This window comes from Lepus europaeus, chromosome 1 (genome assembly GCF_033115175.1).
Source record: "Lepus europaeus isolate LE1 chromosome 1, mLepTim1.pri, whole genome shotgun sequence".
Classification (NCBI taxonomy): domain Eukaryota; kingdom Metazoa; phylum Chordata; class Mammalia; order Lagomorpha; family Leporidae; genus Lepus; species Lepus europaeus.
Window position 1 is genome coordinate 151,742,584 of NC_084827.1, and position 23,131 is coordinate 151,765,714.

At 39.8% G+C, this 23,131-nt stretch overlaps 1 protein-coding gene across 2 annotated transcripts in view; it reads left to right on the forward strand.

The window, feature by feature from the left end:
* Nucleotides 1-23,131, forward strand: part of CCNYL1 (cyclin Y like 1) — a 40,136-nt gene that overhangs the window by 9,552 nt on the left and 7,453 nt on the right. The window contains exons 2-7 of one of the 2 annotated variants that reach the window (XM_062190492.1): nucleotides 3,641-3,715; nucleotides 5,246-5,280; nucleotides 14,462-14,562; nucleotides 17,279-17,314; nucleotides 20,175-20,226; nucleotides 21,259-21,378. In XM_062190492.1, the coding sequence (XP_062046476.1) occupies nucleotides 3,641-3,715; nucleotides 5,246-5,280; nucleotides 14,462-14,562; nucleotides 17,279-17,314; nucleotides 20,175-20,226; nucleotides 21,259-21,378 (419 nt within the window). The remainder of the gene's footprint in view (nucleotides 1-3,640; nucleotides 3,716-5,245; nucleotides 5,281-14,461; nucleotides 14,563-17,278; nucleotides 17,315-20,174; nucleotides 20,227-21,258; nucleotides 21,379-23,131) is intronic. The other variant, XM_062190499.1, reaches the window with a different exon arrangement.

Sequence of the window (23,131 nt, forward strand, 5' to 3'; positions counted from 1 at the left end):
TGCTGATGTTGCAAGTGGCGGCTTAACACGCTGACCAGGACTCTGGCCCTCTGGCCCATAAAGGTTATTTTAAAATAGTATTTGCACTGAGGTTTTCATCATGATTTTAAAAGAACAGAACTTTGTGAGTGCCTAAATTCCCAACATGGGGGGAAGGAATACCATGGATTGGCCATTCTGTATCAAACAGTGAGCCTGTGCTACACTGAGGCAGAGATTGTTTTTCTGTAACAAAATAAGACATAGGTTGCATGCCGATCAAATCAGTTTTTAAAGGCATGCATGAGAAAAGCAACTAAAAGTAATAGTTGTGAGTTATAGGTAACTTTTTAAGATTTATTTGAAAGGCAGAGTTACAGAGAGAGCTAGAGAGAGAGAGAAAGAGAGAGAGAGAGAGAGGTCTTCCATCTGCTGGTTCACTCCCCAGATGATCACAGTGGCTGGAGCTGCGCCTGTCTGGAGCCAGGAGCCTCCTCTGGGTCTCCTGCAGGGGTTCAAGGACTTGAGCCATCTTCCACTGCCTTCCCAGGCCATAGCAGAGAGCTGGATCGGAAGTGGAGCAGCCAGGAATCAAACAGCACTGCAGGCGGCAGCTTTAGCCCCTACGCCACAGCACCGGCCCTTATGGGTAACTTTTAAACAGAATGTTATTTTGGCTTTCGCAAATAGTTGTTCATGAGAAGCATTTGTTAAATAAGCTAGTGGCTTTTAGGTATTTCTACCTTTAATGTGATCATTAGCATTACTTGATAAACCAGGTGTCAGAGTTGGAAGTCAAAGAAAAAAAATCTCAGAAGTTCCTTTTTTTTAAAAAAAATATTTTCTTGTATAAACCAGGGAGTTCATGGAGTTAGTGAGGTGCTACTTAACCCAGGAATAAAATAGTCCCCTTAGAACCGTTCACAATTCTATTTTCTATTGATCTCTACTGAAATGGCTTTTCTCTGTAAAAGGAGCCACCAGCAGCTCCTGACTAGCTAAAGATCCTAGAGGACTGTTCTTTCTCAGATTCTTAGGGAGTCTCAGGAGAGCTTTGATTGGCCAGCCCTGGTTCATGTGCCCACCCTTAAACCCTGTGTTGGAGGTGTACCAGCTTGTCACTTGGGCTAAATTTGCTTTTTCCCTGCATGCCGTCATTTCCTTTGCCTGCCTCCATTCCCTCCCCTTCCCAGATATTTTTGGTGAGTATGTATGTATTGAGCCAGCTGCTCTTTGATTCTGGTATTTAATTTTCCTCTACTGCATTGACAATTGTGAATTAAACTTTTATGACATGTTCATAATACAACTACTTTTGTTAATAATTCTGAATTTGAAAAAATTTCTTTTTTAAAATCTATTTATTTATTTATTTATTTTAATTTATTTGAAAGAGTTACAGAGAGAGGTAGAGACAAAGAGGTCTTCCATCCTCTGGTTCACTCCCCAGATGGCTGCCACGGCCAGAGCTGTGCTGATCCAAAGCCAGGAGCCAAGAGCTTCTTCCAGGTCTCCCACGTGGGTGCAAGGGCCCAAGGACTTGGGCCATCTTCTACTGCTGTCCCAGGCCATAGCAGAGAGCTGGATCAGAAGTGGAGCAGCCAGGACTAGAACTGGTGCCCATATGGGATGCTGGTGCCTCTGGCCAGGGCTTTAACTTGCTGCATCATGGCACCGACCCCGAAAAAATTTCAAGTGGTAGTATATTTGCTTTCTTTTGGTAGGAAGTAGTTCTAAGCTTTAGGCTAGATACAGCTATTAAAGTCACTGCCTGTCACTTTGTACAAAAATAGTTTCATTTTTCCTAATTGCTCTCATCGTCTCTTTTCAAAGATGTGAAGAAAACTTTAAAATAGTTTTTGAGTGGGTCTTTTACATAAGACTGAGTTTCTCTAAAACTATTAAAGTTTAATAAAGTTTAAACAGTGAGTACTTTCATAAAGAACAAAGCAGTTGGTTTAGCTATGTAAGTTTTTGCTGGCAGCATTCTAAAAAATGGTGACTCTGATTTCTGTTAAAGAAGAAAATCCCAAAAGTATGTTCATGCAACATTGTAACCATATCACTTGGAAGGTAAAGAAGGATTGTGGAATGTTTAGAGGCAGTAGTCACCTGTAGACTGATTTTTAATACATCATTGTGCATTTTGATTCTTTAAGAGCCAAGCATTGTGTACACATGTACTATAGATAGGTTAGATAGATTACTATACTATACTATATTATACAGAGATATATAGTACATTAAGGTTTGGCCACTGGGCTTGTTTTTAAAAGGTAGAACGATTACCAACATGTAGCTTGGGAAGCACTGTCATATATATTGTTCGCTATTATTCTCTCTGGATCTTGGTCCATTTTCTTACAAGATGAAGTGGTATCTTGAGATGGACATTGTTGAGGAGTGTCAGGGTTCTTTTTCCTCCCCTCACGACAGCGTCATAATTCCCTGAGGGCAAAATTTGTTTCATGAAAATTCAAGAATCTCTCTAATAGTCTTGACTGAATTGAAGAAGTTTCTCAGCTTGGTGCAAGGTGGACTGCAGCCAGCTACCTTGATGTTAAGCCAACATTTTTTAGAAGCAGTCCTATGATATACTTAAAAGATATATTTTAACAAATATGCTTTGAAGCCCCAAAGTAATCATGCCATTAGAAGGAAAAGATGAGAATTTAACTTTGGAAATTGAGGAGAAAAGTTAAAAATCAGTTCTTATGATAGAAGTGGTTATATAGCTTAGAACATTCAACTTGTATATAGCCCTCTTAAATTTGTCATGATGTATAGTTTCCAGATAAACCACAGCTAACTAAATGAGTTCATTCATTGAACAGAGTTAGATTTAGCCATTTGATTGAAAAACAGTTGCCTGAAACAACATTCTGTGTTAGCATATTTGATGTATTGGGCTAGTAGCTGACAGTCATTGGCCACAGCATCACTTGCTGCTTGAAACATGTTCCTGAAACATGCTGGCAGTGTCAGCATAGAGGAGGGGGGACTGCATTTCTAGTTGGTAAGTAGGAGGGGAAGAGGGCATGTATCAGTTTATTTAGTTTATTTGCATCTGATTATTTAAATGCAGATTTTTAAAATTTAATTTTTTTTTTTTGACAGGCAGAGTGGACAGTGAGAGAGACAGAGAGAAAGGTCTTCCTTTTTCCGTTGGTTCACCCCCCCAAGTGGCCGCTGCCATGGCTGGCATGTAGCAGCCAGTGTGCTGCGCTGATCTGAAGCCGGAGCCGGGTGCTTCTCCTGGTCTCCCATGCGGGTGAAGGGCCCAAGGACCTGGGCCATCCTCCACTGCACTCCTGGGCCACAGCAGAGAGCTGGACAGGAAGAGGAGCAACTGGGACAGAATCCGGTGCCCCAGTCGGGACTAGTACCCGGTGTGCCAGTGCCGCAGGCGGAGGATTAGCCTATTGAGCTGCGGCGCCGGCCTAAATGCAGATTTTTTAAAAAGTCTAGACGTAGGCTGGTTTTAGTCCATGTGTAGAGACATTCTATGATTTTTGTATTTTCCAGAATTTTTATATTGGAACTTTAATTTCAAAAGTTTTTTCAGGACTGTTAAAAGTGCTTAAAATTGATGTGTAGCGTTTTTTTAAAGCTTTCTACTTTTCTACTCAACTATCACATCTTTTTTTCTCTTTCTCTATAGATCTAGCTTTGGAATCAAACCCTTCTGATCATCCAAGGGCAAGCACAATTTTCCTGAGCAAATCTCAAACAGATGGTAAGACAAAATCCTCCTGCCTCCAAAGAAAAGACTGAAAAAACAATTTGTTTTATGGGCATATACTATAGAAAGTATTTAGAAGAGTTCATATTTGTTTAAATTTTTCAAGTTTTTAAGTAGTCATTTGTTTTTTAATATGTATTGATGTTCTTTCCTTTAGTTGTCACTGTTTTAATGAGAACATGTAAAACTTTATGGTTATATACTTTGACACCTCTTTGTCAGCATGATTAGCTGCACTCTTTAGAAGTAGTTGTGGAGTTATTTCTCTATGCTACTTTGCCCTTTTTGCTTCATTTTAACAAATCACAGAAATCAGTTTTTATATATGGTGATAGAACCTGTGATTTTGGCCTCACTTTACAGTGTTCTAAACAAATAGGCCTGTCTCACATCCCATCTAAGGCTACTCAGAACTTATAAGCTATTCAAAACTTTTTCTTCTTAATGTAGTAAAAGAGACTCAGTGTGTGAAACTGCTATACATTTTCTGTGTCCCGTTAGTTTTAGGATGAGAATCTTGCTGCTTATTTTTCTTAATGTTATGTAAAATCTTAGTTTATTAGCAAAAAAGCCATACATGCTCAAGTTATCCAATTACTTATGATAGCAAGAATACAGGAAGTGAAGGTTCAGTAATAATATTTGGGAGTGACATAGCATAGTAAAAAAAGGGGGGGGGGCATTTCTAAAGTATAATTTCATAGTTTGTATATCACTTGTCTCAAGCCAGTCATTTCTGGTTAGGGTTATTGTATTTCTCAGTTTCTTCTGCAGCCAGGGGCTTCTCATGTAGAGAGAGTCTATGCAGGAACAAGTGCCCATGTGTCTTCAGTGGTCAGGAGCGTGTGCTTATCATGCCTGGTTAGCAGTGGATGAGGAGGGCGTGTGGGAAATAAAGTCCCTTTCTGGAGCTTTTACTTTTCCTGACCTTTGTTAGAGCAAAATGATTTTATGTGCTGTACATAATCCTGTTCAGTTACATATGAACCTCATTTAAGATTTAAATTTAAAATGCATACTTCACACTTGTGTAAAGACTTTTTCAGTAGCACATTTTCATAGATTACCAGGGGGTGGTTCAGGATGCTTCAGGGCTTCTGGTGCAGAACTGGTCATTAGCATTATTGGTTGTTGGGTCCTAGAACTGAATGGAAGCTGTATGTATATATGTAAACATAGCATTAGAAAACACTATTGGGTAGCAGATTGGATATGCAACAGGTGACTTTCTTATTCGAAATTTCTCAACTGGCCTAATTAGTTTGGCCCTTTTTTATTTTTGGAGATCTTTTCATTTGCACCTAATGAATACCTGTTAGTCCAAAAAGTGAAAGTAAGTTTTTAGATTTTCCTTTGTGAGACTCACCTTGCCAGATGATTTAACTTATTGATTTCATTAGAAATTATGAAAAAGAATGGAATTTTATGTTATTTTGTATGTTGGTAATTCATTGACTATTTTAGCAATGACTTTTATTTTTCTATGCATTCGTATCAGAATTAACCAATGTTTTTTATTCTTAGTGCGAGAAAAGAGGAAGAGCAACCATTTAAACCATGTAAGTAAGCAATTAAAAAGTTAAGAAATGAATGCTTTGCATTGAAAATATGTCTGCCATGATATCTGAAAAATATAATGGGAATACTTTTTGTGGATTTTCTAAACCTTATTTTTCCTAAGTATCAAATTTATTCAGGAAAGTCCTTGGCTTAGTAGTGACCATTTTTTAAGGTTTTCTGACATTAAGTTAAATTTCAGTTACATCATTGTAATGTAAAATCTGCCTTAAATTTTGTAGTCTTGTTTTTAATCAAAGTAACGCAATTATAATATCAAAATTAGATTTCAGTGCTACCTGTTAACTTCTTATCCTGATAGGTAAAAGCTTAGCTCCCTCACTCTTCTATGGCCTTATTTCCCACCCACCCCCATTTCCTTGACATGTATTAAATTTTTTATTAGGTCAGTAATCAATATTTACATTATATGACTGCAAATATGTTCAGTACTGACTCAAACAATATTCTTACTGTACCTCCTCTGTGTATACTCATCATTCTTTGTCTTAAAGATCTCTAAAATTCGAGCATTTTTCCTGTATAATCTCCCTTTCCCTAGTCAACATTAACTCACACACCTAAGTACAGTAGCCATTGGCTGGTCTTCCTGCTTTCACATTCTTCATTTTTGTGTGGAAATAATTTCCTGATTGTATTCACTTGCCTATTTTCTAACAACTATTTCCCCCTCAGAATGTTGTAACATTTGTCACATGCCTATCAGAAATATTTTCCATCTACCAAAAACATCTGTTCTGTTTTTCTCTTGTAGACAAACTTCCTCAGCCTTTTGTCATCCTACTCCAATAGAGACGACTGGTTTTTCACTAGGTCTGCTCTCTGTTTTCCTGGGATATCTCTTTGAAGTCATCTAGGATCTCACATAACTGCTCTCTTGTGTCAGATCCTCTGTGTCCTAGATTCTGTTTTATTCTCTCTTATTGTGCTCCCTTCTTTTACTGGAATGCATTTTACTAGGGTTCATTTTCCTGGCAAGGGCACATGGGCATTTTCAGAGATCTCCCATGTCTGAAAAACCCCTCCTGTTTGATGGAGTGTAGAATTGCAGCTTGAAACTAATTCTCATGGTTCTTGAAGACATTTCTGTTTTGACTTCTCGTGTATAGTGTTGCTGTTAAATCTGTTGCCATTGTATGATACACATTAGCCAGGTTTAGTCATTTTTTTTTTTTTTTAATTTTTGACAGGCAGAGTGGACAGTAGAGGGAGACAGAGAGAAAGGTCTTCCTTTTTGCCGTTGGTTCACCCTCCAATGGCCGCCGCGGTTGGCGCGCTGCGGCCGGCGCATCGCGCTGATCCGATGGCAGGAGCCAGGTGCTTCTCCTGGTCTCCCATGGGGTGCAGGGCCCAAGAACTTGGGCCATCCTCCACTGCACTCCCTGGCCACAGCAGAGAGCTGGCCTGGAAGAGGGGCAACTGGGACAGGATTGGTGCCCCGACTGGGACTAGAACCTGGTGTGCTGGCGCCGCTAGGCGGAGGATTAGCCTAGTGAGCCGCGGCGCCGGCCAAAAGCTTCTGGTTATATTGACAATACAATTTCTTTTTTTTTTTTTTTTTTTTTTTTGACAGGCAGAGTGGACAGTAGAGGGAGACAGAAAGGTCTTCCTTTTTGCCGTTGGTTCACCCTCCAATGGCCGCCGCGGTAGGTGCGCTGCGGCCGGCGCACCACGCTGATCCGATGGCAGGAGCCAGGTGCTTCTCCTGGTCTCCCATGGGGTGCAGGGCCCAAGAACTTGGGCCATCCTCCACTGCACTCTCTGACCACAGCAGAGAGCTGGCCTGGAAGAGGGGCAACCGGGACAGGATCGGTGCCCCGACCGGAACTAGAACCCGGTGTGCCAGCACCGCAAGGCGGAGGATTAGCCTGTTAAGCCACGGCGCCGGCCTAGGTTTAGTCATTTTTGCTCCATTCTTCCGTTCTGGGATTCTGAAATTTCATAATACGATTTGGTAGGATCAGGTTCATTTTATTGGCACCACTAATGTGCAGAGTATGCCTTCCTCTAGAGAATTTTCTTCTTTGATATTTTCTCTGTTGGTTCCTTTTTCTTGTATGTTATTCAGATGTTGGGCCTCTTAGACCAGACCATTGTTTCTGCACAGATGTCTAATTTTCTTTCACTCTTATTTTCAGGTTTCTCTTTTCGCTACACTTTCTGGAGAGCCCATGACTTACGCTCTGATACTTCTGTTGAATTTTTCATCTTGTTGAGGGTGTTAGGAATTTTTTTTTAAGTTTTTATTTGCTCCTAGAGTTTTATTATTTTCATGAGTTTATTTTTCCTACTATTTTTAAAATTAAATTACTTATTTAAAAGGGAGAGAGACAAAGATTGAGATCTTCCATCTGCTGGTTTAGTCCCCAAATGCCTGTAATAGCTGGGACTACGCCAGGGCAAAGCCAGGAACTCCAGCCAGTCTCCCACATTGGCAGGAACTCAAGTATTTAAGCCATCATCTGATGCCTCCTAGTGTGCACTTCAGAAAGAAGCTGGAATTAGAAGTAGAGCTGGCACTCAAACCCAGGCACTCTATTATGGGATGCGGGCACCCTGAGTGGTTAGCCCTTCTTGTTTAGATCTCTTTTATTGGAAGCTTCTGTCAGATGTAGGGGGATCCCTGGGTTTCTCTACTTGGAAGCACCAGTGTGAGCAGGACTTGTCAACTGAAGGGTATCGCTGGGAGGATTTGGGGCACTTCAGTGTTTTATCTGGGTATCTTAATGTTTCTTCAGAGAAGGATCTCCCAGTTTCCTGCCTGAAGACTGTCTTCTTTCCAGAAGCTGGGCCAGGGAGTTGGAGATCATTTCCATACACAGTTTCCCCCATTATTTCCCTAAGACTGACACCACTGAGCCCAGAAGCCCTCAGGTTTAATATCTTTAGAGAACACACATCTATATTTCTTATAAGAAGCATATTAGCGGGCCGGCGCCGCGGCTCAATAGGCTAATCCTCCACCTGCGGCGTCGGCACCCCGGGTTCTAGTCCCAGTTGGGGCGCCAGATTCTGTCCTGGCCACTCCTCTTCCAGCTCTCTGCTGTGGCCCGGGAGTGCAGTGGAGGATGGCCCAAGTTCTTGGGCCCTGCACCCCATGGGAGACCAGGAGAAGCACCTGGCTCCTGGCTTCGGATCAGCGCGGTGTGCCGGCCTCAGCAGCCATTGGAGGGTGAAACAAACAGTAAAGGAAGACCTTTCTCTCTGTCTCTACCTCTCTCACCGTCCACTAGCAGGCCTGGCTCTGTAGCATAGTTGGGTAAAGCTGCCTCCTGCAATTGCTGGCATCTCGTATGGATGCTGGTACATGTCCCAGCTGTTCCATTTCTGATCCAACTGTTGGCTCCAACTCCCTGCTATGGCCTGGGAAAGCAATAGAAGATGGCTCAAGTGCTTGAGCCCCTGCTACCTGCATGGGAACCCTGGAAGAAGCTCCTGGCTCCTGTCTTTGTTCTGGTCCAGCCTTGGCCATCTAGGGAGTGAAACAGCAGTTGGAAGATCTCACTGTCTCTTCCTCTTTCTCTCTCTCTCTTTCTCTCTAACTGACTTTCCGATAAATAAATGTAAAAAAAAGACTAGCTGGACTTCAAGCTCTAACCACAGAATTTCAAATGACTTGGTTTTATATTCTACTCTACCTTCCAAGGGGTTGTGTGCCTCTGTCCTCTGAACCTGTATTGTGTTTTACAAGATAAACCGGCTTGCTTGTTCCTTTCCTTGTCACTCTCCATAAGTGCCAAAGTTGTGTTTGCTCTGTACTGTCAGTTATCTCTCCTCTATCTTTCTCATGTTTCAAACATTAAAAAAAGCATCTGCTGTCAATACTGTCTTCCAATCTTGCATGTAAACTTTTTATTTTATACTGTTAATTCTAATGAGGTTTCAGGAGGCAGTCAGTCTACCAGATTTTACCCAAACTTAAAGTGTAAATCTAAGTTTAAATTCAGTGTAATTAAATACTGTTTAACTAGATATTTCTAGTTCTGCCTACAACTGGCAAATTACAATTGTCTACTAAAGATTTAAGAATTCTATTCAAACCACTCACCCTGTCATATTTGTCCCCATGTAGTGCCATTGTCCCATTACTCTGTAATGGAATAATTTCAGTTAATGACTAAAGTGTTGCAAAATTTTAAGTTAATTAGAAGTCATTAGTTCTTAAACATATTTAAAACTTACCTTGTAAAAAAGAGAGGAGAAAAAAGTGAATTTCAGGTTTTTTTTTTTTTTAAATAGGTTAAAATAAGGGATAGTAGGCACAATGGGTAAAGTTAGTACATGGGGGTAGGATGTCTGTAGATACTTGACCTCTGATGATAAGGTGGGGTTGGGACTTACTGGACTACTAGAAAGATTTATTTTCTAGTTTTTGTCATTTGGTTTACAGTCTACTAAGTGTCTTCTTGCTTCCTTGTGAAGATTGCAATATTCCATACTCTGTCATTTGTGCTGACTGAAGATAAATGCTATTTCTGTCCCCGTATGGTTTTTTTTGTATTTGTTTTTGTTTTTTTTTGACAGGCAGAGTTAGACAGTGAGACAGACAGGGAGAAAGGTCTTCCTTTCCGTTGGTTCACTCCCCAAATGGCCGCTGTGGCTGGTGCGCTACGCCAATCTGAAGCCAGGAGCCAGGTGCTTCCTCCTGGTCTCCTATGCGGGTGCAGGGCCCAAGCACTTGGGCCATCCGCCACTGCCTTCCCGGGCCACAGCAGAGAGCTGGACTGGAAGAGGAGCAACTGGGACTAGAACCCAGGGTGCCGGCGCCGCAGGTTAAACCAAGTGAGCTGCGGCGCTGGCCCCAATGTGTTTTAGTAACTGTCAGTCAGTAGCGGTTTTGTGGTTTGATTTTTTTTGGCAATTTGCATTTTTTCAACCTAGAAGCCTTTTATTTAAGGTATATAAACTTCATGCATTTCATTTACACAAATTTAGGACCATAGTGATTCTTCCTACCTTTCTTCCTCCTCCCTCTCTTATTCCCATTCTTATTTGTTACTAAGATCTATTTTCAACTAACTTTATACACATAAGATTAACCCTACATTAAGTAAAGAGTTCAACAAATAGTATGAAAATAAATTAAAAAAAAAAAACTTCATTAACAGTCAAGATAAGGGCTATTCAGTCATGGCATCTCAAAGTGTCAATTTCACTTGTAGAGATTACCTTTTAGATGCTCTATTAGTTATAACAAATCAAGGAGAACATATGGTATTTGTCTTTTGGGGACTGGCTTGTTTAGTAATTTGTGTTTTATATCCATGTGTTTGTCAGTATAGTTTATTGAGGTGGTGAGCCAGCAGTGGTAAGGCTTTAACCATAAAGGACAATTGTCTTATGTTTTCAGGCAGACTGAGGGAGGAGAAAGTTACTTGTTGGCAGCCGTGTGCCAGATTTTGCTCAAAGGCTTAATTATGCCCACCTCTAGTCTCAAGGCACATGGAGATGCTCTTGATAATGAAAAGTTTGAGTAGTTGGAAGAAAGTGCCATGTCACGTTTTCTGGTCACTCTGAAGTTTGGAAATGACCTGTTTGGGAAAATAAAACAAAATAGTCTTTCCCTTGAAAATTCCTCTGTCTGGTTGTTGAGTAGGAGTTTAAAGCAAGCCAGAATAGCACCTGGGGGCCGGCGCCGTGGCTTAACAGGCTAATCCGCCGCCTTGTGGCACCGGCACACCGGGTTCTAGTCCCGGTTGGGGCGCCAGATTCTATCCCGGTGGCCCCTCTTCCAGGCCAGCTCTCTGCTGTGGCCCAGGAGTGCAGTGGAGGATGGCCCAAGTGCTTGGGCCCTGCACCCCATGGGAGACCAGGAGAAGCACCTGGCTCCTGGCTTCAGATCAGCACGATGCGCTGGCCGCAGCGGCCATTGGAGGGTGAACCAACGGCAAAAAGGAAGACCTTTCTCTCTGTTTCTCTCTCTCACTATCCACTCTGCCTGTCAAAAACAACAAAACAAAAACAAAAAACAAAAAACAGAATAGCATAGCACCTGGGGAAGTATTCAGTGTTTCTTTGGCTGGATCTAGGCATAGACCATACATTGCTGAGGTGCTAAATGAGCCTCTATAGGCTGTAAGACCATGTCTGATTAAGAAATTTAAATGTCTTAGCATAAATGTTTTAAAAAATAAACCAGTACATTCATATAGAAAAGAACTTTTAAATGGAGGAAAAATGGGAGAAAATATCTAATCAACAAATTCATTTAAAACCATAGTTTGGTGCATTTCCTCCCTTTTTATTTCTATACAGAAATTTTTCTCATCAGAAATGACTTTCATCAGGTGTGGTGTGTGCCATTTTACCCCCAAATACATGTTGAGCAGCCCTAAACTAGAAACTGAAATGCTCCCAAACCCAGAACCTTTGAACACCCATGCTGTGCCGCAAGTGGAAAATTCTGTCCCAGCCTTGTGTGATGGGTCAGGGTGAAAATGCAGGTACACTAAACATACCTCAGGAAATTCCTTTAGGCTGTGTATATAGGGTGTATGTGAGGGATAAATGAATTTTGTGTTTAACCTTGGGTTGCATTCTTCAAGATATCTTATTATATATGTGTAAACTATGCTAAAAATATCCAAGATACATCTGACGCCCACACATATTGCTTTTTTGTTGTTGTTGTTTTTATTTTTTATTTATTTTATTTATTTATTTGAGAGGTAGAGTCACAGACAGTGAGAGGGAGAGACAGAGAGAAAGGTCTTCCTTCCGTTGGTTCACTCCCCAGATGGCCGCAACGGCTGGAGCTGTGCCGATCCGAAGCCAGGAGCCATCCGAAGCCTGGTCTCCCATTTGGGTGCAGGGGCCCAAGGACTTGGGCCATCTTCTACTGCTTTCCCAGGCCACAGCAGAGAGCTGGATTGGAAGAGGGCCAGCCGGGACTAGAACCGGCGCCCATATGGGATGCTGGCACTGCAGGTGGAGGATTAACCCACTGTGCCACAAGCCAGCCCGTTTTTTTTTTTTTTTTTTTTTTTATATATATACAGATTTACTTATTTGAAAGCAGAGTTGCGTAGAGAGAGAGAAAGATTTTCCATCTGTTGGTTCACTCCCCAGATAGCCACAACAGCCAAGGCTTCATTTTAGTCTCCCCTGTGGGTGCAGGGGCCCAAACACTTGGGCCATCTTCCACTGCTTTTCCCAGGACATTAGCAGGGAGCTGGATCGGAAGTGGAGCAGCCAAGACATGAACAAGTGCCCGCATGGGATGGGAGCCTTGCAGGCAGTGGCTTTACCTGCTCTGCCACAGTGCTGGCCCTGGCTCACACATTTTGGATAGGAATACTCAACCTGTCATATGGACCTTAAAAGACACCTTCTTCCACTTAGAATAAAAATATTTGAATGAATCAATTTTCATTTTTCATGTCGTATTATATTTTGAGGATATAAAAGTATATACATTGACATTAGCACATCTGTTTAGTTCATGTAAACAATATACATTAACTGGATATACCTTAAGAAACATCAGGTTTAGATAGGCTTAAAGCAGTTCTAGCTTTGAGAGAATTGCATCCTCCATTTAGTAATACTTTTTAACAGCATAATATCTGAGACTTTGTTAATAAGGAAAAAGCAACTTTTCAATAAAAACATCTAAAACAAGCCAAGTGCTATTTTCTAGTTTGTACATGTATTTCTGATTATGGCTCCTGGCAGTTTTGAAAGACTGCGTACTTTTAAAAGCAAAGGTACATCTTTTGCTTGGCCTGTCTTCCATGTGTTTGTGGGGGATACTGATGGGGTCGTGGGACAGCATGCTGAAAACTTTTGTATTATCAGGAAGGAAGGCTCATCTGAATTAGTTTTGAAAAAAGTTAAACTTTAATGGTATTCTGTGGTTTTTAAAGAATGTTGCTCTTATCTTCAACTGTTGAATGAGATTTGGTTCTTGGCCTTACTTTCAAGGAAGAGAATTGTCTTTACAGAGTTTAGGCTGTTTGAGTATTTGACCACTGGTATAGTCTTGACTCTTCACAAATAAATGGATACTTCTAAAGTGTTTTAAAGATAATTTATTTCTCTAGGGGGCACAAAAAGTTTATTGTCACCTCTCCAGTACCACTGTAGACAGATTCTAATTTGTATCTGTAGTAAGATTTATCTTTCAAATGGTAAATGGTGCTGAATAGTAATTTATCAGACACTTGAACTCCCTAATTTACACCATTTTGGGCTTGGCAGCCAGCGGGTGGCAGCAAGAGGAAAAGCCCTGTTCTCCCTGTGGAGGCTCGCTTTCTTAGTGTGCCCTAGGTGGGGAATGAGAAGAATGAGTGTACAAAGAGGGCAAGCTTTGGTGTGGTCAAGCGGATTGGGATGGGGGAAGAGAAAGGCTTTGTAGGTAGAGAGCAGCGTGAATGGAGTGGGAGTGTGTCATGGTGCTTGTGTCATATGACTTGGAGGATAAAAATGAATAAAATTTTGAAATGTAAGGTATTTTCCGAGGTTTTCGTTTGCATAATACGATGACAATCTTATTTAAACTCGAAATGAAAGTTAAATCCCAAAACTTGTTTTTGCCCTGTGTTCTTTGGATGTGTGAGAATCTTAAAGAGATTCGCTTTTACTCTCCACTTAGGGAAACAGGCCCAGGAGACCCATGGCCCTTTGGCTGCTTACTGATCTGGCAGCCCTGGCACACAGAGCCCCTGACTCTAAAGCATTCATTTCTCATGTCTCCTGAACTAAGACATTTAGTATCAGTCAATTAATAAGTTTAGTATTAGGTTTTCATTTACTGCAATAAAATGCTCTTGCACCAGTATTATTAATGACATTACATTTTGTTGTTGTAAATGAGTAGTGGAGATAGGAAATTTGAGCTTCTTTTTATTGCTTAAGAAAAAAAATCTTACTGTAAACTTCTTAGATTATTTATAAAGGGAATTTGTAATAGATGCTTGCCAGGTTGGACTGTGGGTGTCATATCAAGGGCAGCATTTTATAACCCATTCCTGGAAAACTGGGAGTTAAGAGCCTCCAATGGGTTTCCCATGGACCCACACATGATATCACACTCAATCAGTTCATGTAGTGTAAGAAATACCTTAATGCTTTATCGTTTGACATTTTAACCAAGGGAAAAAAAAGCACATTTTATAGGTTTAACTTACTGTGACATTTTCTTCTATTTCCCTTCCCCTTCAGGTATCTCCAGGGCAGCTTACTAAAAAGTATAGCTCATGCTCAACAATATTTCTAGATGACAGCACAGTCAGCCAGCCTAATCTTAGAACCACAATAAAATGGTGAGTACAACTAGGTTGCCAAGGGCTAAGTGACAGACCCCTTATGCTAAAAGCATCCCAGCTATACTTGGTAATTTTAGCCACGTGATTGTCCTTTTCAGTGATCAGCTTAAGAAATGGGGGTCAACTATATATTGATTTCAAGAACCTAAATATGAATTTTGAATTTACATTTTAATCTTAGCTTGCATGGTAGAAGGGAAAGCCAGTTAGCAAATAAGGAATCCCAGAAGAAGTGTACCTCCTTAATTGATGCATTTATATTGTTAAGGCGCTGTTGAACATAATATGGAGAGGTGCTTTTTGTTGAATGTTTCTAGAAAAAAATTAGTTCAATGTGAGTTACAGGTCTAAAACAATGTTTGCAACTTTAGCAAGAACTCCTGGAGGAAAGGACCGCTTGTCCTCCATTGACACCATAGTGCATCTGCATGAGCATCTCACAGGTCACCATGGGAGATGTACTTTCCAAACACTGTAAGATAGACCTTTCAAGCTTATTAAAACAGCAAAGAACATAGGGTGCAGAGCTTCCCCACTATATCAGGTCATCTAGGGAACATTGTTAGCGTCTCCTTGGGTTGTGGATGTTGATTTTCAGAATACAGTTTGGGAAATGCTTTGGAATATTAATATCCTTATACCAGTCTTACTTTTTAGTCAAAAAATGGAATTAGCTGATGAACTTTATTTGTAATGTGGCAGCTTCTTTAGCCAATTTATTAGTAACTTTTACTCAAAAATTGCATGATGATTAAACTTTCCTTTCTCAACAACAGTGAAAATCAAATGGTGTTTCAGCAAAAACTGAACCCAGACTCTGAAGTCTTGAGTGTGGCACCTATCAAGTAATCACTGAATATGTTCAACCAAGGCCCTAAAAAATCCCTAAGTAAAAGAAACTACTCTACTCAAGCTAGAGTCCTTGACTTCTTTTTAATTCAGAAGATTCTGGCATTTCAGTGTATAATTTAAAAGTAATTTTAAAGATTGGCTTTGTTCAAACAAGTAGGTTTCATGCAGGTTTTCTCAACTTAGTATCTAACTTTTAGAAGTCTCTTTTTGAAAGTTCAGTAAATTTTAATTTCCTTGATTATGCTTCACAGGTGACTATTTTGCACATTCACTATTGATGAAATAAAGGTTTACTGAACAAATAGGGCAAATTGACTTTTAGAAAGATTTTGAAAAGTTTATCTTGGGATGTGAATGCATTGTTCTCAGTGGGATGGATGAGCTATATTGGAATCGCTTGTGCAACCTTTTTCAAAATACATATGTGCAAACACGTGCATTTTTCCACTTCCATCTTCCCTCCCATTCCTAAAAGGTACTCCCAGCCTTGTAGGAAACTGGGGAGGGATGTGAGGTGTAATTATATGGGCAAAAGCTTCATACTGATTCTGATCTTAAAAGCTCAGTGTTTCCCAAACTTTGCTGCACATTAGGATCACCTGGGTAACTTTGAAAAATGATTCAGATGCCCAAGTCATACCCAATGCCAGTTAAATTAGTTAAATGAGCATATCTAAAGGTGTAGAAGTTGGGTGTTTTGATTCCAGTATGCAGCAGAGTTTGGGAACCACTGATTAATTCAGAGTGTAGGAGGGACCTTGGGCAAGTCAGTTTTGAGCCTTGGTTCCTTTATTAAGTGGGCTGTTGGATTAAATGCCATGCAAGGTTTGGTGGTCCTTTTCAGCATTTAACTTCAAATTCTGTGATTTTAAAATTTGAGGACAAAACTGAAGCACTATAGAAGTATCCATCTTTGATACTAATAATGTTACAGACTTTAAAATTTACATTTAAAATGTTTAAATGTTGTATAAATCTACTTCTAAAATTCAGATTTGCCTTCCCTCAATTGATTTGAATTTCACTTTGGACACTGAGGGCAAATGGAAGCATATAACTTACCTAAGAGAGAACCCGTTTGATCCCTAGTACACGGTATTTGTGGCTAAATCAGGAACACAGTAACATGTCTGAAAGAGTTGTCTGTTCATTAGTAATCTATTTAAATTAATTTGGAAATACTTGCCGTTAGTGTTATGTTATGTAGTACTGTGCTGCATTGTTAGCACTGCTTATTTCAGGATAGCTAGACTTAGCATTATTTTGTGGACTCTTGCATTATAATAAATTTTCTACCAATAACCATGCAAACGTGATCTTAAATATTTTTGTTTGAAGCACAGTTCTTTTATAATTTACCTTTATGGAAGCAATGAAAAAGGGTGGGTCAGTGGGTGGTGAACTAAATCAACCTGATACATAGGGCCTAATGACTTAAAAAACCAACCAACCTAGTTTATGGCTTAACCTATTAATTGTCCTATATATAGGATGCCAATAAAGACTTCAGCACCACTTATGGTAACTTTGAAATAAATGTCATTGAAAAATTCTTGGAACTGAAAACTTGGGACTTAGTGGGTTAACTTTAAACAAGTGTACAAATATAACTTGGACAGAATGGTAGGTAACATGAGTAGAAGGACAAATGATGGGAAATGTAATAGTTTCAACATTATAATCAGCAGAAACATGTAGTCTAATAGCATATTGTATAGCATTTTGCTTCTCTTATTTTTTCTAAAAGCCAACGAACTAAAAAGGAAAGGAATTTCAGGGCTGCCCACACCCCTTTAAAAAATGCTTCAGGCCTAACATGATAAAATCAACTGTTAAAAAAATTTTTTTTTTCCCTCCACAGTGTGACCTTAGCAATATATTACCACATAAAGAACAGGTGAGCTCTTTAAAAATCTGTCTTTTTATTCCACCTACTATAATGTTGCATGATAGCAGATTTAGTGTTAGGTCATAACTGTACACATTAACTGACAAATGCTTTTCTTACAGTACTGAAACATGTCTTTCAGATTTTTAAAAACTCTTGAGGATTGCAAAAGAATATATGTTTAGGTCAATTATGGATATTTACTGTATTAGAAATTAAAATTGAGAATTGTTGGTATGCTAAAATCGGGTTTCTTAGGCTTGTCACTATTGATATTTTAAAGTAGGGAGTTCTTTGTTGTGGGGATTGTCACATGTGTGCATTACAGGATGTTTGGTCCCTACCCACCAGATACCTACCAGTGGCAGTTCCCCTCACATATTTCCCAACAAAAATGTGTTCTGGGGGACAAAGCCGCTCTGAGAACTGCTTTGTTAAAATTAAATAATATTTTTCTCATGGGAAATAGCTTTTTTCTGCAACAAAAAAATTGGGTAAAAAATAAGTCATTTAAATTTTTGCAAATCTAATATTTGGTTTAATAGAAAACAGTTGTATTCTTATGTTTTTTTTTTTTTTTCCCCTAAAGATTTTATTTATTTGAGAGGTAGAGCTACAGACAAAGGAAGAGACAGAGAGAAAGGTCTTTCATCTGCTGGTTCACTCCTCAAATGGCTGAAATGATCTGGAGCCAGGCAGGAGCTTCTTCCAGGTCTCCCACGTGGGTGCAGGGGCCCAAGCACTTGGGCATCTTTCACTGCTTTCCCAGGCCATAGCAGAGAGCCGGCTAGGAAGTGGAGCAGCTGGAACTAGAACCAGTGCCCATATGGGATGCTGGCACCACAGGCAGAGGCTTAGTCCACTATGCCATAGTGCTGGTCCCTGCGGTGTATTTTGAAGATACAATAGGATGATACCATTACTCTTAGGGAGGGTCCATACTTAACTTACGTGGATACATAATTAGGAAAAGGTATATTTTAAAATCTTTCAAATAATTGTGAAATACTAGCATTACATACAAATTCTACAGCTGTTGATTTTTTTAAGCTTGTTATAATTGAATTTACATTATCAATGAAGTTGTTACATTAGTATTTACTGTTTTTATCATGCGCAATGAATAGATCTTTTACTTGTACATGATTTTATATTATGCATTTATGCATTTGTTGTTTGGAAAAATGTTGGCTCATGGTTCTTTATAGTGTCAAAAATGCATTTTTGTTGGTATCACAGTCAGTCTTACCAAAAAGTCCTTTAGATGTTGACAAGCTGTCAGGCTCATAATGGAAAATATCCTTATTTTTAACTTGAAAGCTTCAATTTTATTACTTGCAACAAATATTTTCCTTGACAGGCTCACCACCCTCATTTTTGAGAAGATAGTTATTCTATTTTTTTTTAAAGATTTATTTATTTATTTGAAAGGCAGAATTTCACACACACACACACACACAGAACAATAGATATTCCATTCACTGGTTCACTCCCCAAATGGCCACAACAGCCAGAGCTGGGCCAGGCTGAAGCCAGGAACATGGAGCATCATACAGGTCTCTCACGTGGGTGCTGGGACCCAAGCACTTGGGCAGTCTTCCACTGCTTTCCCAGGCACATTAACAGGGACCTGGATTGGATGTGGATTGCAGGTGGTGGCTTAACCTGTTTTGCCACAGTGCCAGCTCAGTACTTTCACATAAAAATGCTGAAAACAAAAACAGTTCCTTTAGCTCACAACTAGATCACAAGTGTGATTCCTTACTGTAACCACTACACTTCAACATGCAGAAGTAGTTTATGTAAACTTTCCTCAAGGCCATTCTTAGGTGAAGCTTTATTTTTAAACTGTAGTAGACAATAGAATGGCAACTACTGTAATTTAGTACCACAGCCTTGACTCATGCTGAGAAACAGCAGCTTAGTCACTTTTGCTTTTATGCGATCATTGCACATCTCAGACTTGAGAAAGCAGGTAATGCCTTAGTATTCCCATAAGAACTGTGCTGACCTTATGGGAACCACACCTGGGGCACAGTGTATTCATTTGGTGAACTTTTACATGAAAAGACGGATTCCTTTTAAAATAAAAAGGCAGGTAGTTTTTTTGTTTTTTTTTTGTTTTTTTTTTTTTTTAAGATTTTATTTGAGAGAGAGAGAGAGCTTCCATCCTCTCATTCACTCCCCAAATGGCTACAATGGCTGGAGCTGAGCTGATCTGAAGCCAGGAGCCTATTCCAGGTTTCCCACATGGATGCAGGGGCCCAAGGACTTGGGCCATCTTCTGCTTTCCTGGGCTGTAAGCTGAAAGCTGGATCAGAAGAGGAACAGCCAGGACTTGAACTGGCACCCATATGGGATGCCAGTGCTGCAGGTGGATGCTTAGCCCACTATGCCATAGTGCCAGCCTGAAGGCAGTTAGTTTTTAACTGAGACTATTTAAAAGAAGCAAAAAAAATACATAAGAATATAATGTTGATAACTAAAAAGAGTCTTGGAAAACCTAGGAAGTCTGGATCTCATGTTCACATTCATTAAAGTTCTAAAGACTACTGCTTTGTAAAATGTTCATTTGTTTCATTGTGAGGTTAGAGGAGTGAAAAAACCTATGATTAATTGCATTACTCTTAGGGAGGGTCCATACTTAAAGGCAAGTCTAGTGGGTGTTGTAGAAAAGATTTCATTCTACTTAAAATGATGAGTAAAACGAGGTCATGAAGCCATCTTGAGGCCCCAGGGTCCAAGAGAAGAATTTGTAACTGTTTACTTGAGGTGAGGCTTCTTCCTCCACCCTTTACCCTCTACTCGATATTTTTACTCATATTAACAATTCCTGAATTAATATTTTAAATGCACATTGTTTTTATAGAGATGCAAATAGATCCCTGGATATTTTTGATGAGAGATCACATCCACTCACAGTAAGTATCACTTTTTTCTGATGTATTTCTCTCTCTCTCTCTCTCTCTTGTCTCATAAAACTTTTTCCCCCCTCAAACCTTTTTATTTTACTTAAGGTATACAAGTTTCATGTGTTTCATATATACATATTTAGGAACAACATAGCAATACCGCCCACCCTCCCTTCCTTCCCAGTATTTTTCTCTTACAGAGTTATGTGCATTTCATGCTGATTTACTTTGAGATTAATTACTAGAAGGAAATTACTTTCTCCAGCTTGAATTCAAAATTGTCTTCATTTAAAGCTCCCCCTCTCCCATTTGTATCTGATCATCTTATAAAAGGAGTGGTGCATAAGGAATAGAGTACAGCAAGGTTTGATTTGACGCTTTGTGTAATTAGTGAGCTAAAATGAGTAAATGTACTACCCAAATAACAAAATAGAGCTTTCTGAAGGATAACTTTCAGTAATATCAAACTAAATATAACTATGGATAGCAAATGTAAGAAAAGAAAGAAAAGTACTTCAACTTAAATAGTTTCAATAAATTCAGTTAATTGAATTGAATTACTTTAAATAGATACATAAATTAAATCCAAGTAAAATGACAGAAATTTAAAAATTTATTTCCTCAGGTGTAATTTAGCCACTTTTGAGTGTTTGCTTAGCTCAGTGCAGCTGGTGATTATTGTATTGGCCAGTGCAACCTGAGAGTCTTATGGCTATGGGAGACTCAAAATTGTTTTCCAAAGCTTATTTCAGAGAAGTACGATACATGAGCAGTAAGACTCTGGAACATAAATATAGTTTACATTTGCATAGAATTCTGTGGAAAGAAACATGAAAATTCTCTGAATTTGTGCTTGTGCTTTTCTTTAATGAACGGTGATAAGTATTGAACCTGTATGGTATTTTCAGATCTCACTGTTGAAGAGACTAGAAGACAGGATCATTTGAAGGATCCCATGGGCACAAATGGAAAGACTGCTATCTTAAGAATACTTAAAGTGGTTTTCATCAGTGCGTACTTACACTGCATCTTCTCTTTCAGCGAGAAAAGGTTCCGGAGGAGTACTTTAAGCATGATCCTGAACACAAATTTATTTACAGATTTGTTCGTACGCTTTTCAGTGCTGCACAGCTTACAGCTGAATGTGCAATAGTCACTTTGGTAAGATATTTCTTATGCTTAAAAGATATTTAGAAATCGGTGTTCTACACAGAGTATGATCCTGTGTTTTCAAATAGCAGTAGATTTCTGAAATTATCATCACAACTTATTAAGAGAAAATCTGTTGGAAGAAAGTAAATACACACATTCAGGTTTAATAGTCTTTGTGGTTTAAAATATCGTCAGTGCTTTTCTCACTACAAAACAATTGCTTTTAAAGGCAGCAGGAGAGAGGAGTGTTCTTCCCCCACATTTCAGTACACACATGTACATGCTGCATGCACACAGATATGTAAAAGACCTGTGGCTGATGGTGGGGAGGGGAGCAGTGACAAAACCATCTGGTCCACAGGCACAGACTGGTACAGTGTAGTTGTCAGTCCAACCCCAGGCACTTCTGATGTGTGCTGTGATTGTGAACTAGTGCCCTCCGTCTCTGTTCCTTGGCTGATAGGTGATGGATAATCTAGCCTTGGTGACTTAGAGTGTCTGTTCATGAACTTGCTGATTAGCGCTTAGAAAATGTCAGGAGTCCTTGGAAGCCTTTGTTGGCCTCCTAAGTGACAGCTGTGTCAAATCACCTTTGTGTCATTTGTACATATTTCCTGTGGTAATCCTTTATCATTTTGAATAGTAAATCCTGTTCAAGCAGTTGAAATTGTTTCACTCCTCCTCACAGCAAGACAGAGGAAAGTTAACTACAGGGCGGAAAAGAGTACTGAGGTCAGCACTCCTTTAGCATCCAGTTAGAATTTAGGGGAGGAGGCTTGTAGACAAGTTAAGCTTAATGTTCTTGTGAGACAGCAGAGTGGCAGTGTCTAGTCATCATTTGGATATATAGGACTGGAACATGTATCTGAGCTATAGTAAAGAATTAAGGGGAGCTGCTCAAATGCTGAGGAAAGTGTTAGAGAAAGAGAGAGATCTGTCAGGACTGTCAGCATTGAAGGGACAGGTCCTTAGAGGTGTGGCCAGAGTGGGAGGAGGAAGAGCCAGGGAGAGTAGTAAGAGAAGCTGTAGCCTCAGTGCTAAATGCTGTCTGCCCAGAAGTTACTGGCTGTCTAAATAGTTCCTGAGTACCTACTCTGTGCTTCTCATCTAAGTGCTGGCTTACAGGAGAGAACTGGTTGAGCACAGTTTTGTTTTTATGAGCTTTTGTTCTAGTCAGGAAGACATTCACTGTTTTAAATGTGCAGATGTTTCGGATGTAGTGTAAATATCAAGAAGATAAAGCACAGGGTAAAGGGCTAGTGATTAGAGGGACTTAAAATTTCAGGTGGAAAATCAGGAAGTGCCTCTGTAGAGAAGTAGTACTTGAAAGGTGCTCTATATGAGGATGCCAAGGAGCTCTGGCATTACAGGTTGTAGAACAAGTACCAAGACTGAGACAGGCACATGGCTTGTGTGTTTGAGTAGCAGCAAGGTGGCCAGCATGGATGCAGTGAGGGATGAGAGAACAGAGGAGGGGAGGTCACCCAGGCAATCTCAGAGCACCTTGTAGCTTGCAGGTCATGGGAAGAAGTTAGATTTTTATTCAGATTAGATGAGTAATTTGGTAGATATGGAGCAGGGTAAAATGCCCATAAGAGGTTATTGTCACTGCTTTGGAGAGAATCATCCATAGTTGGGTGCAGAGTGGAGGTTTAGAAGGCAACTCCAGTGATGGAGATGAGCAGTGACAAATGGCCACTCAGAATGGAAAGCAGTCAGAACACCAGTAAAGGTAGTTGCTTTCTTGAGTTGCTAACAGATA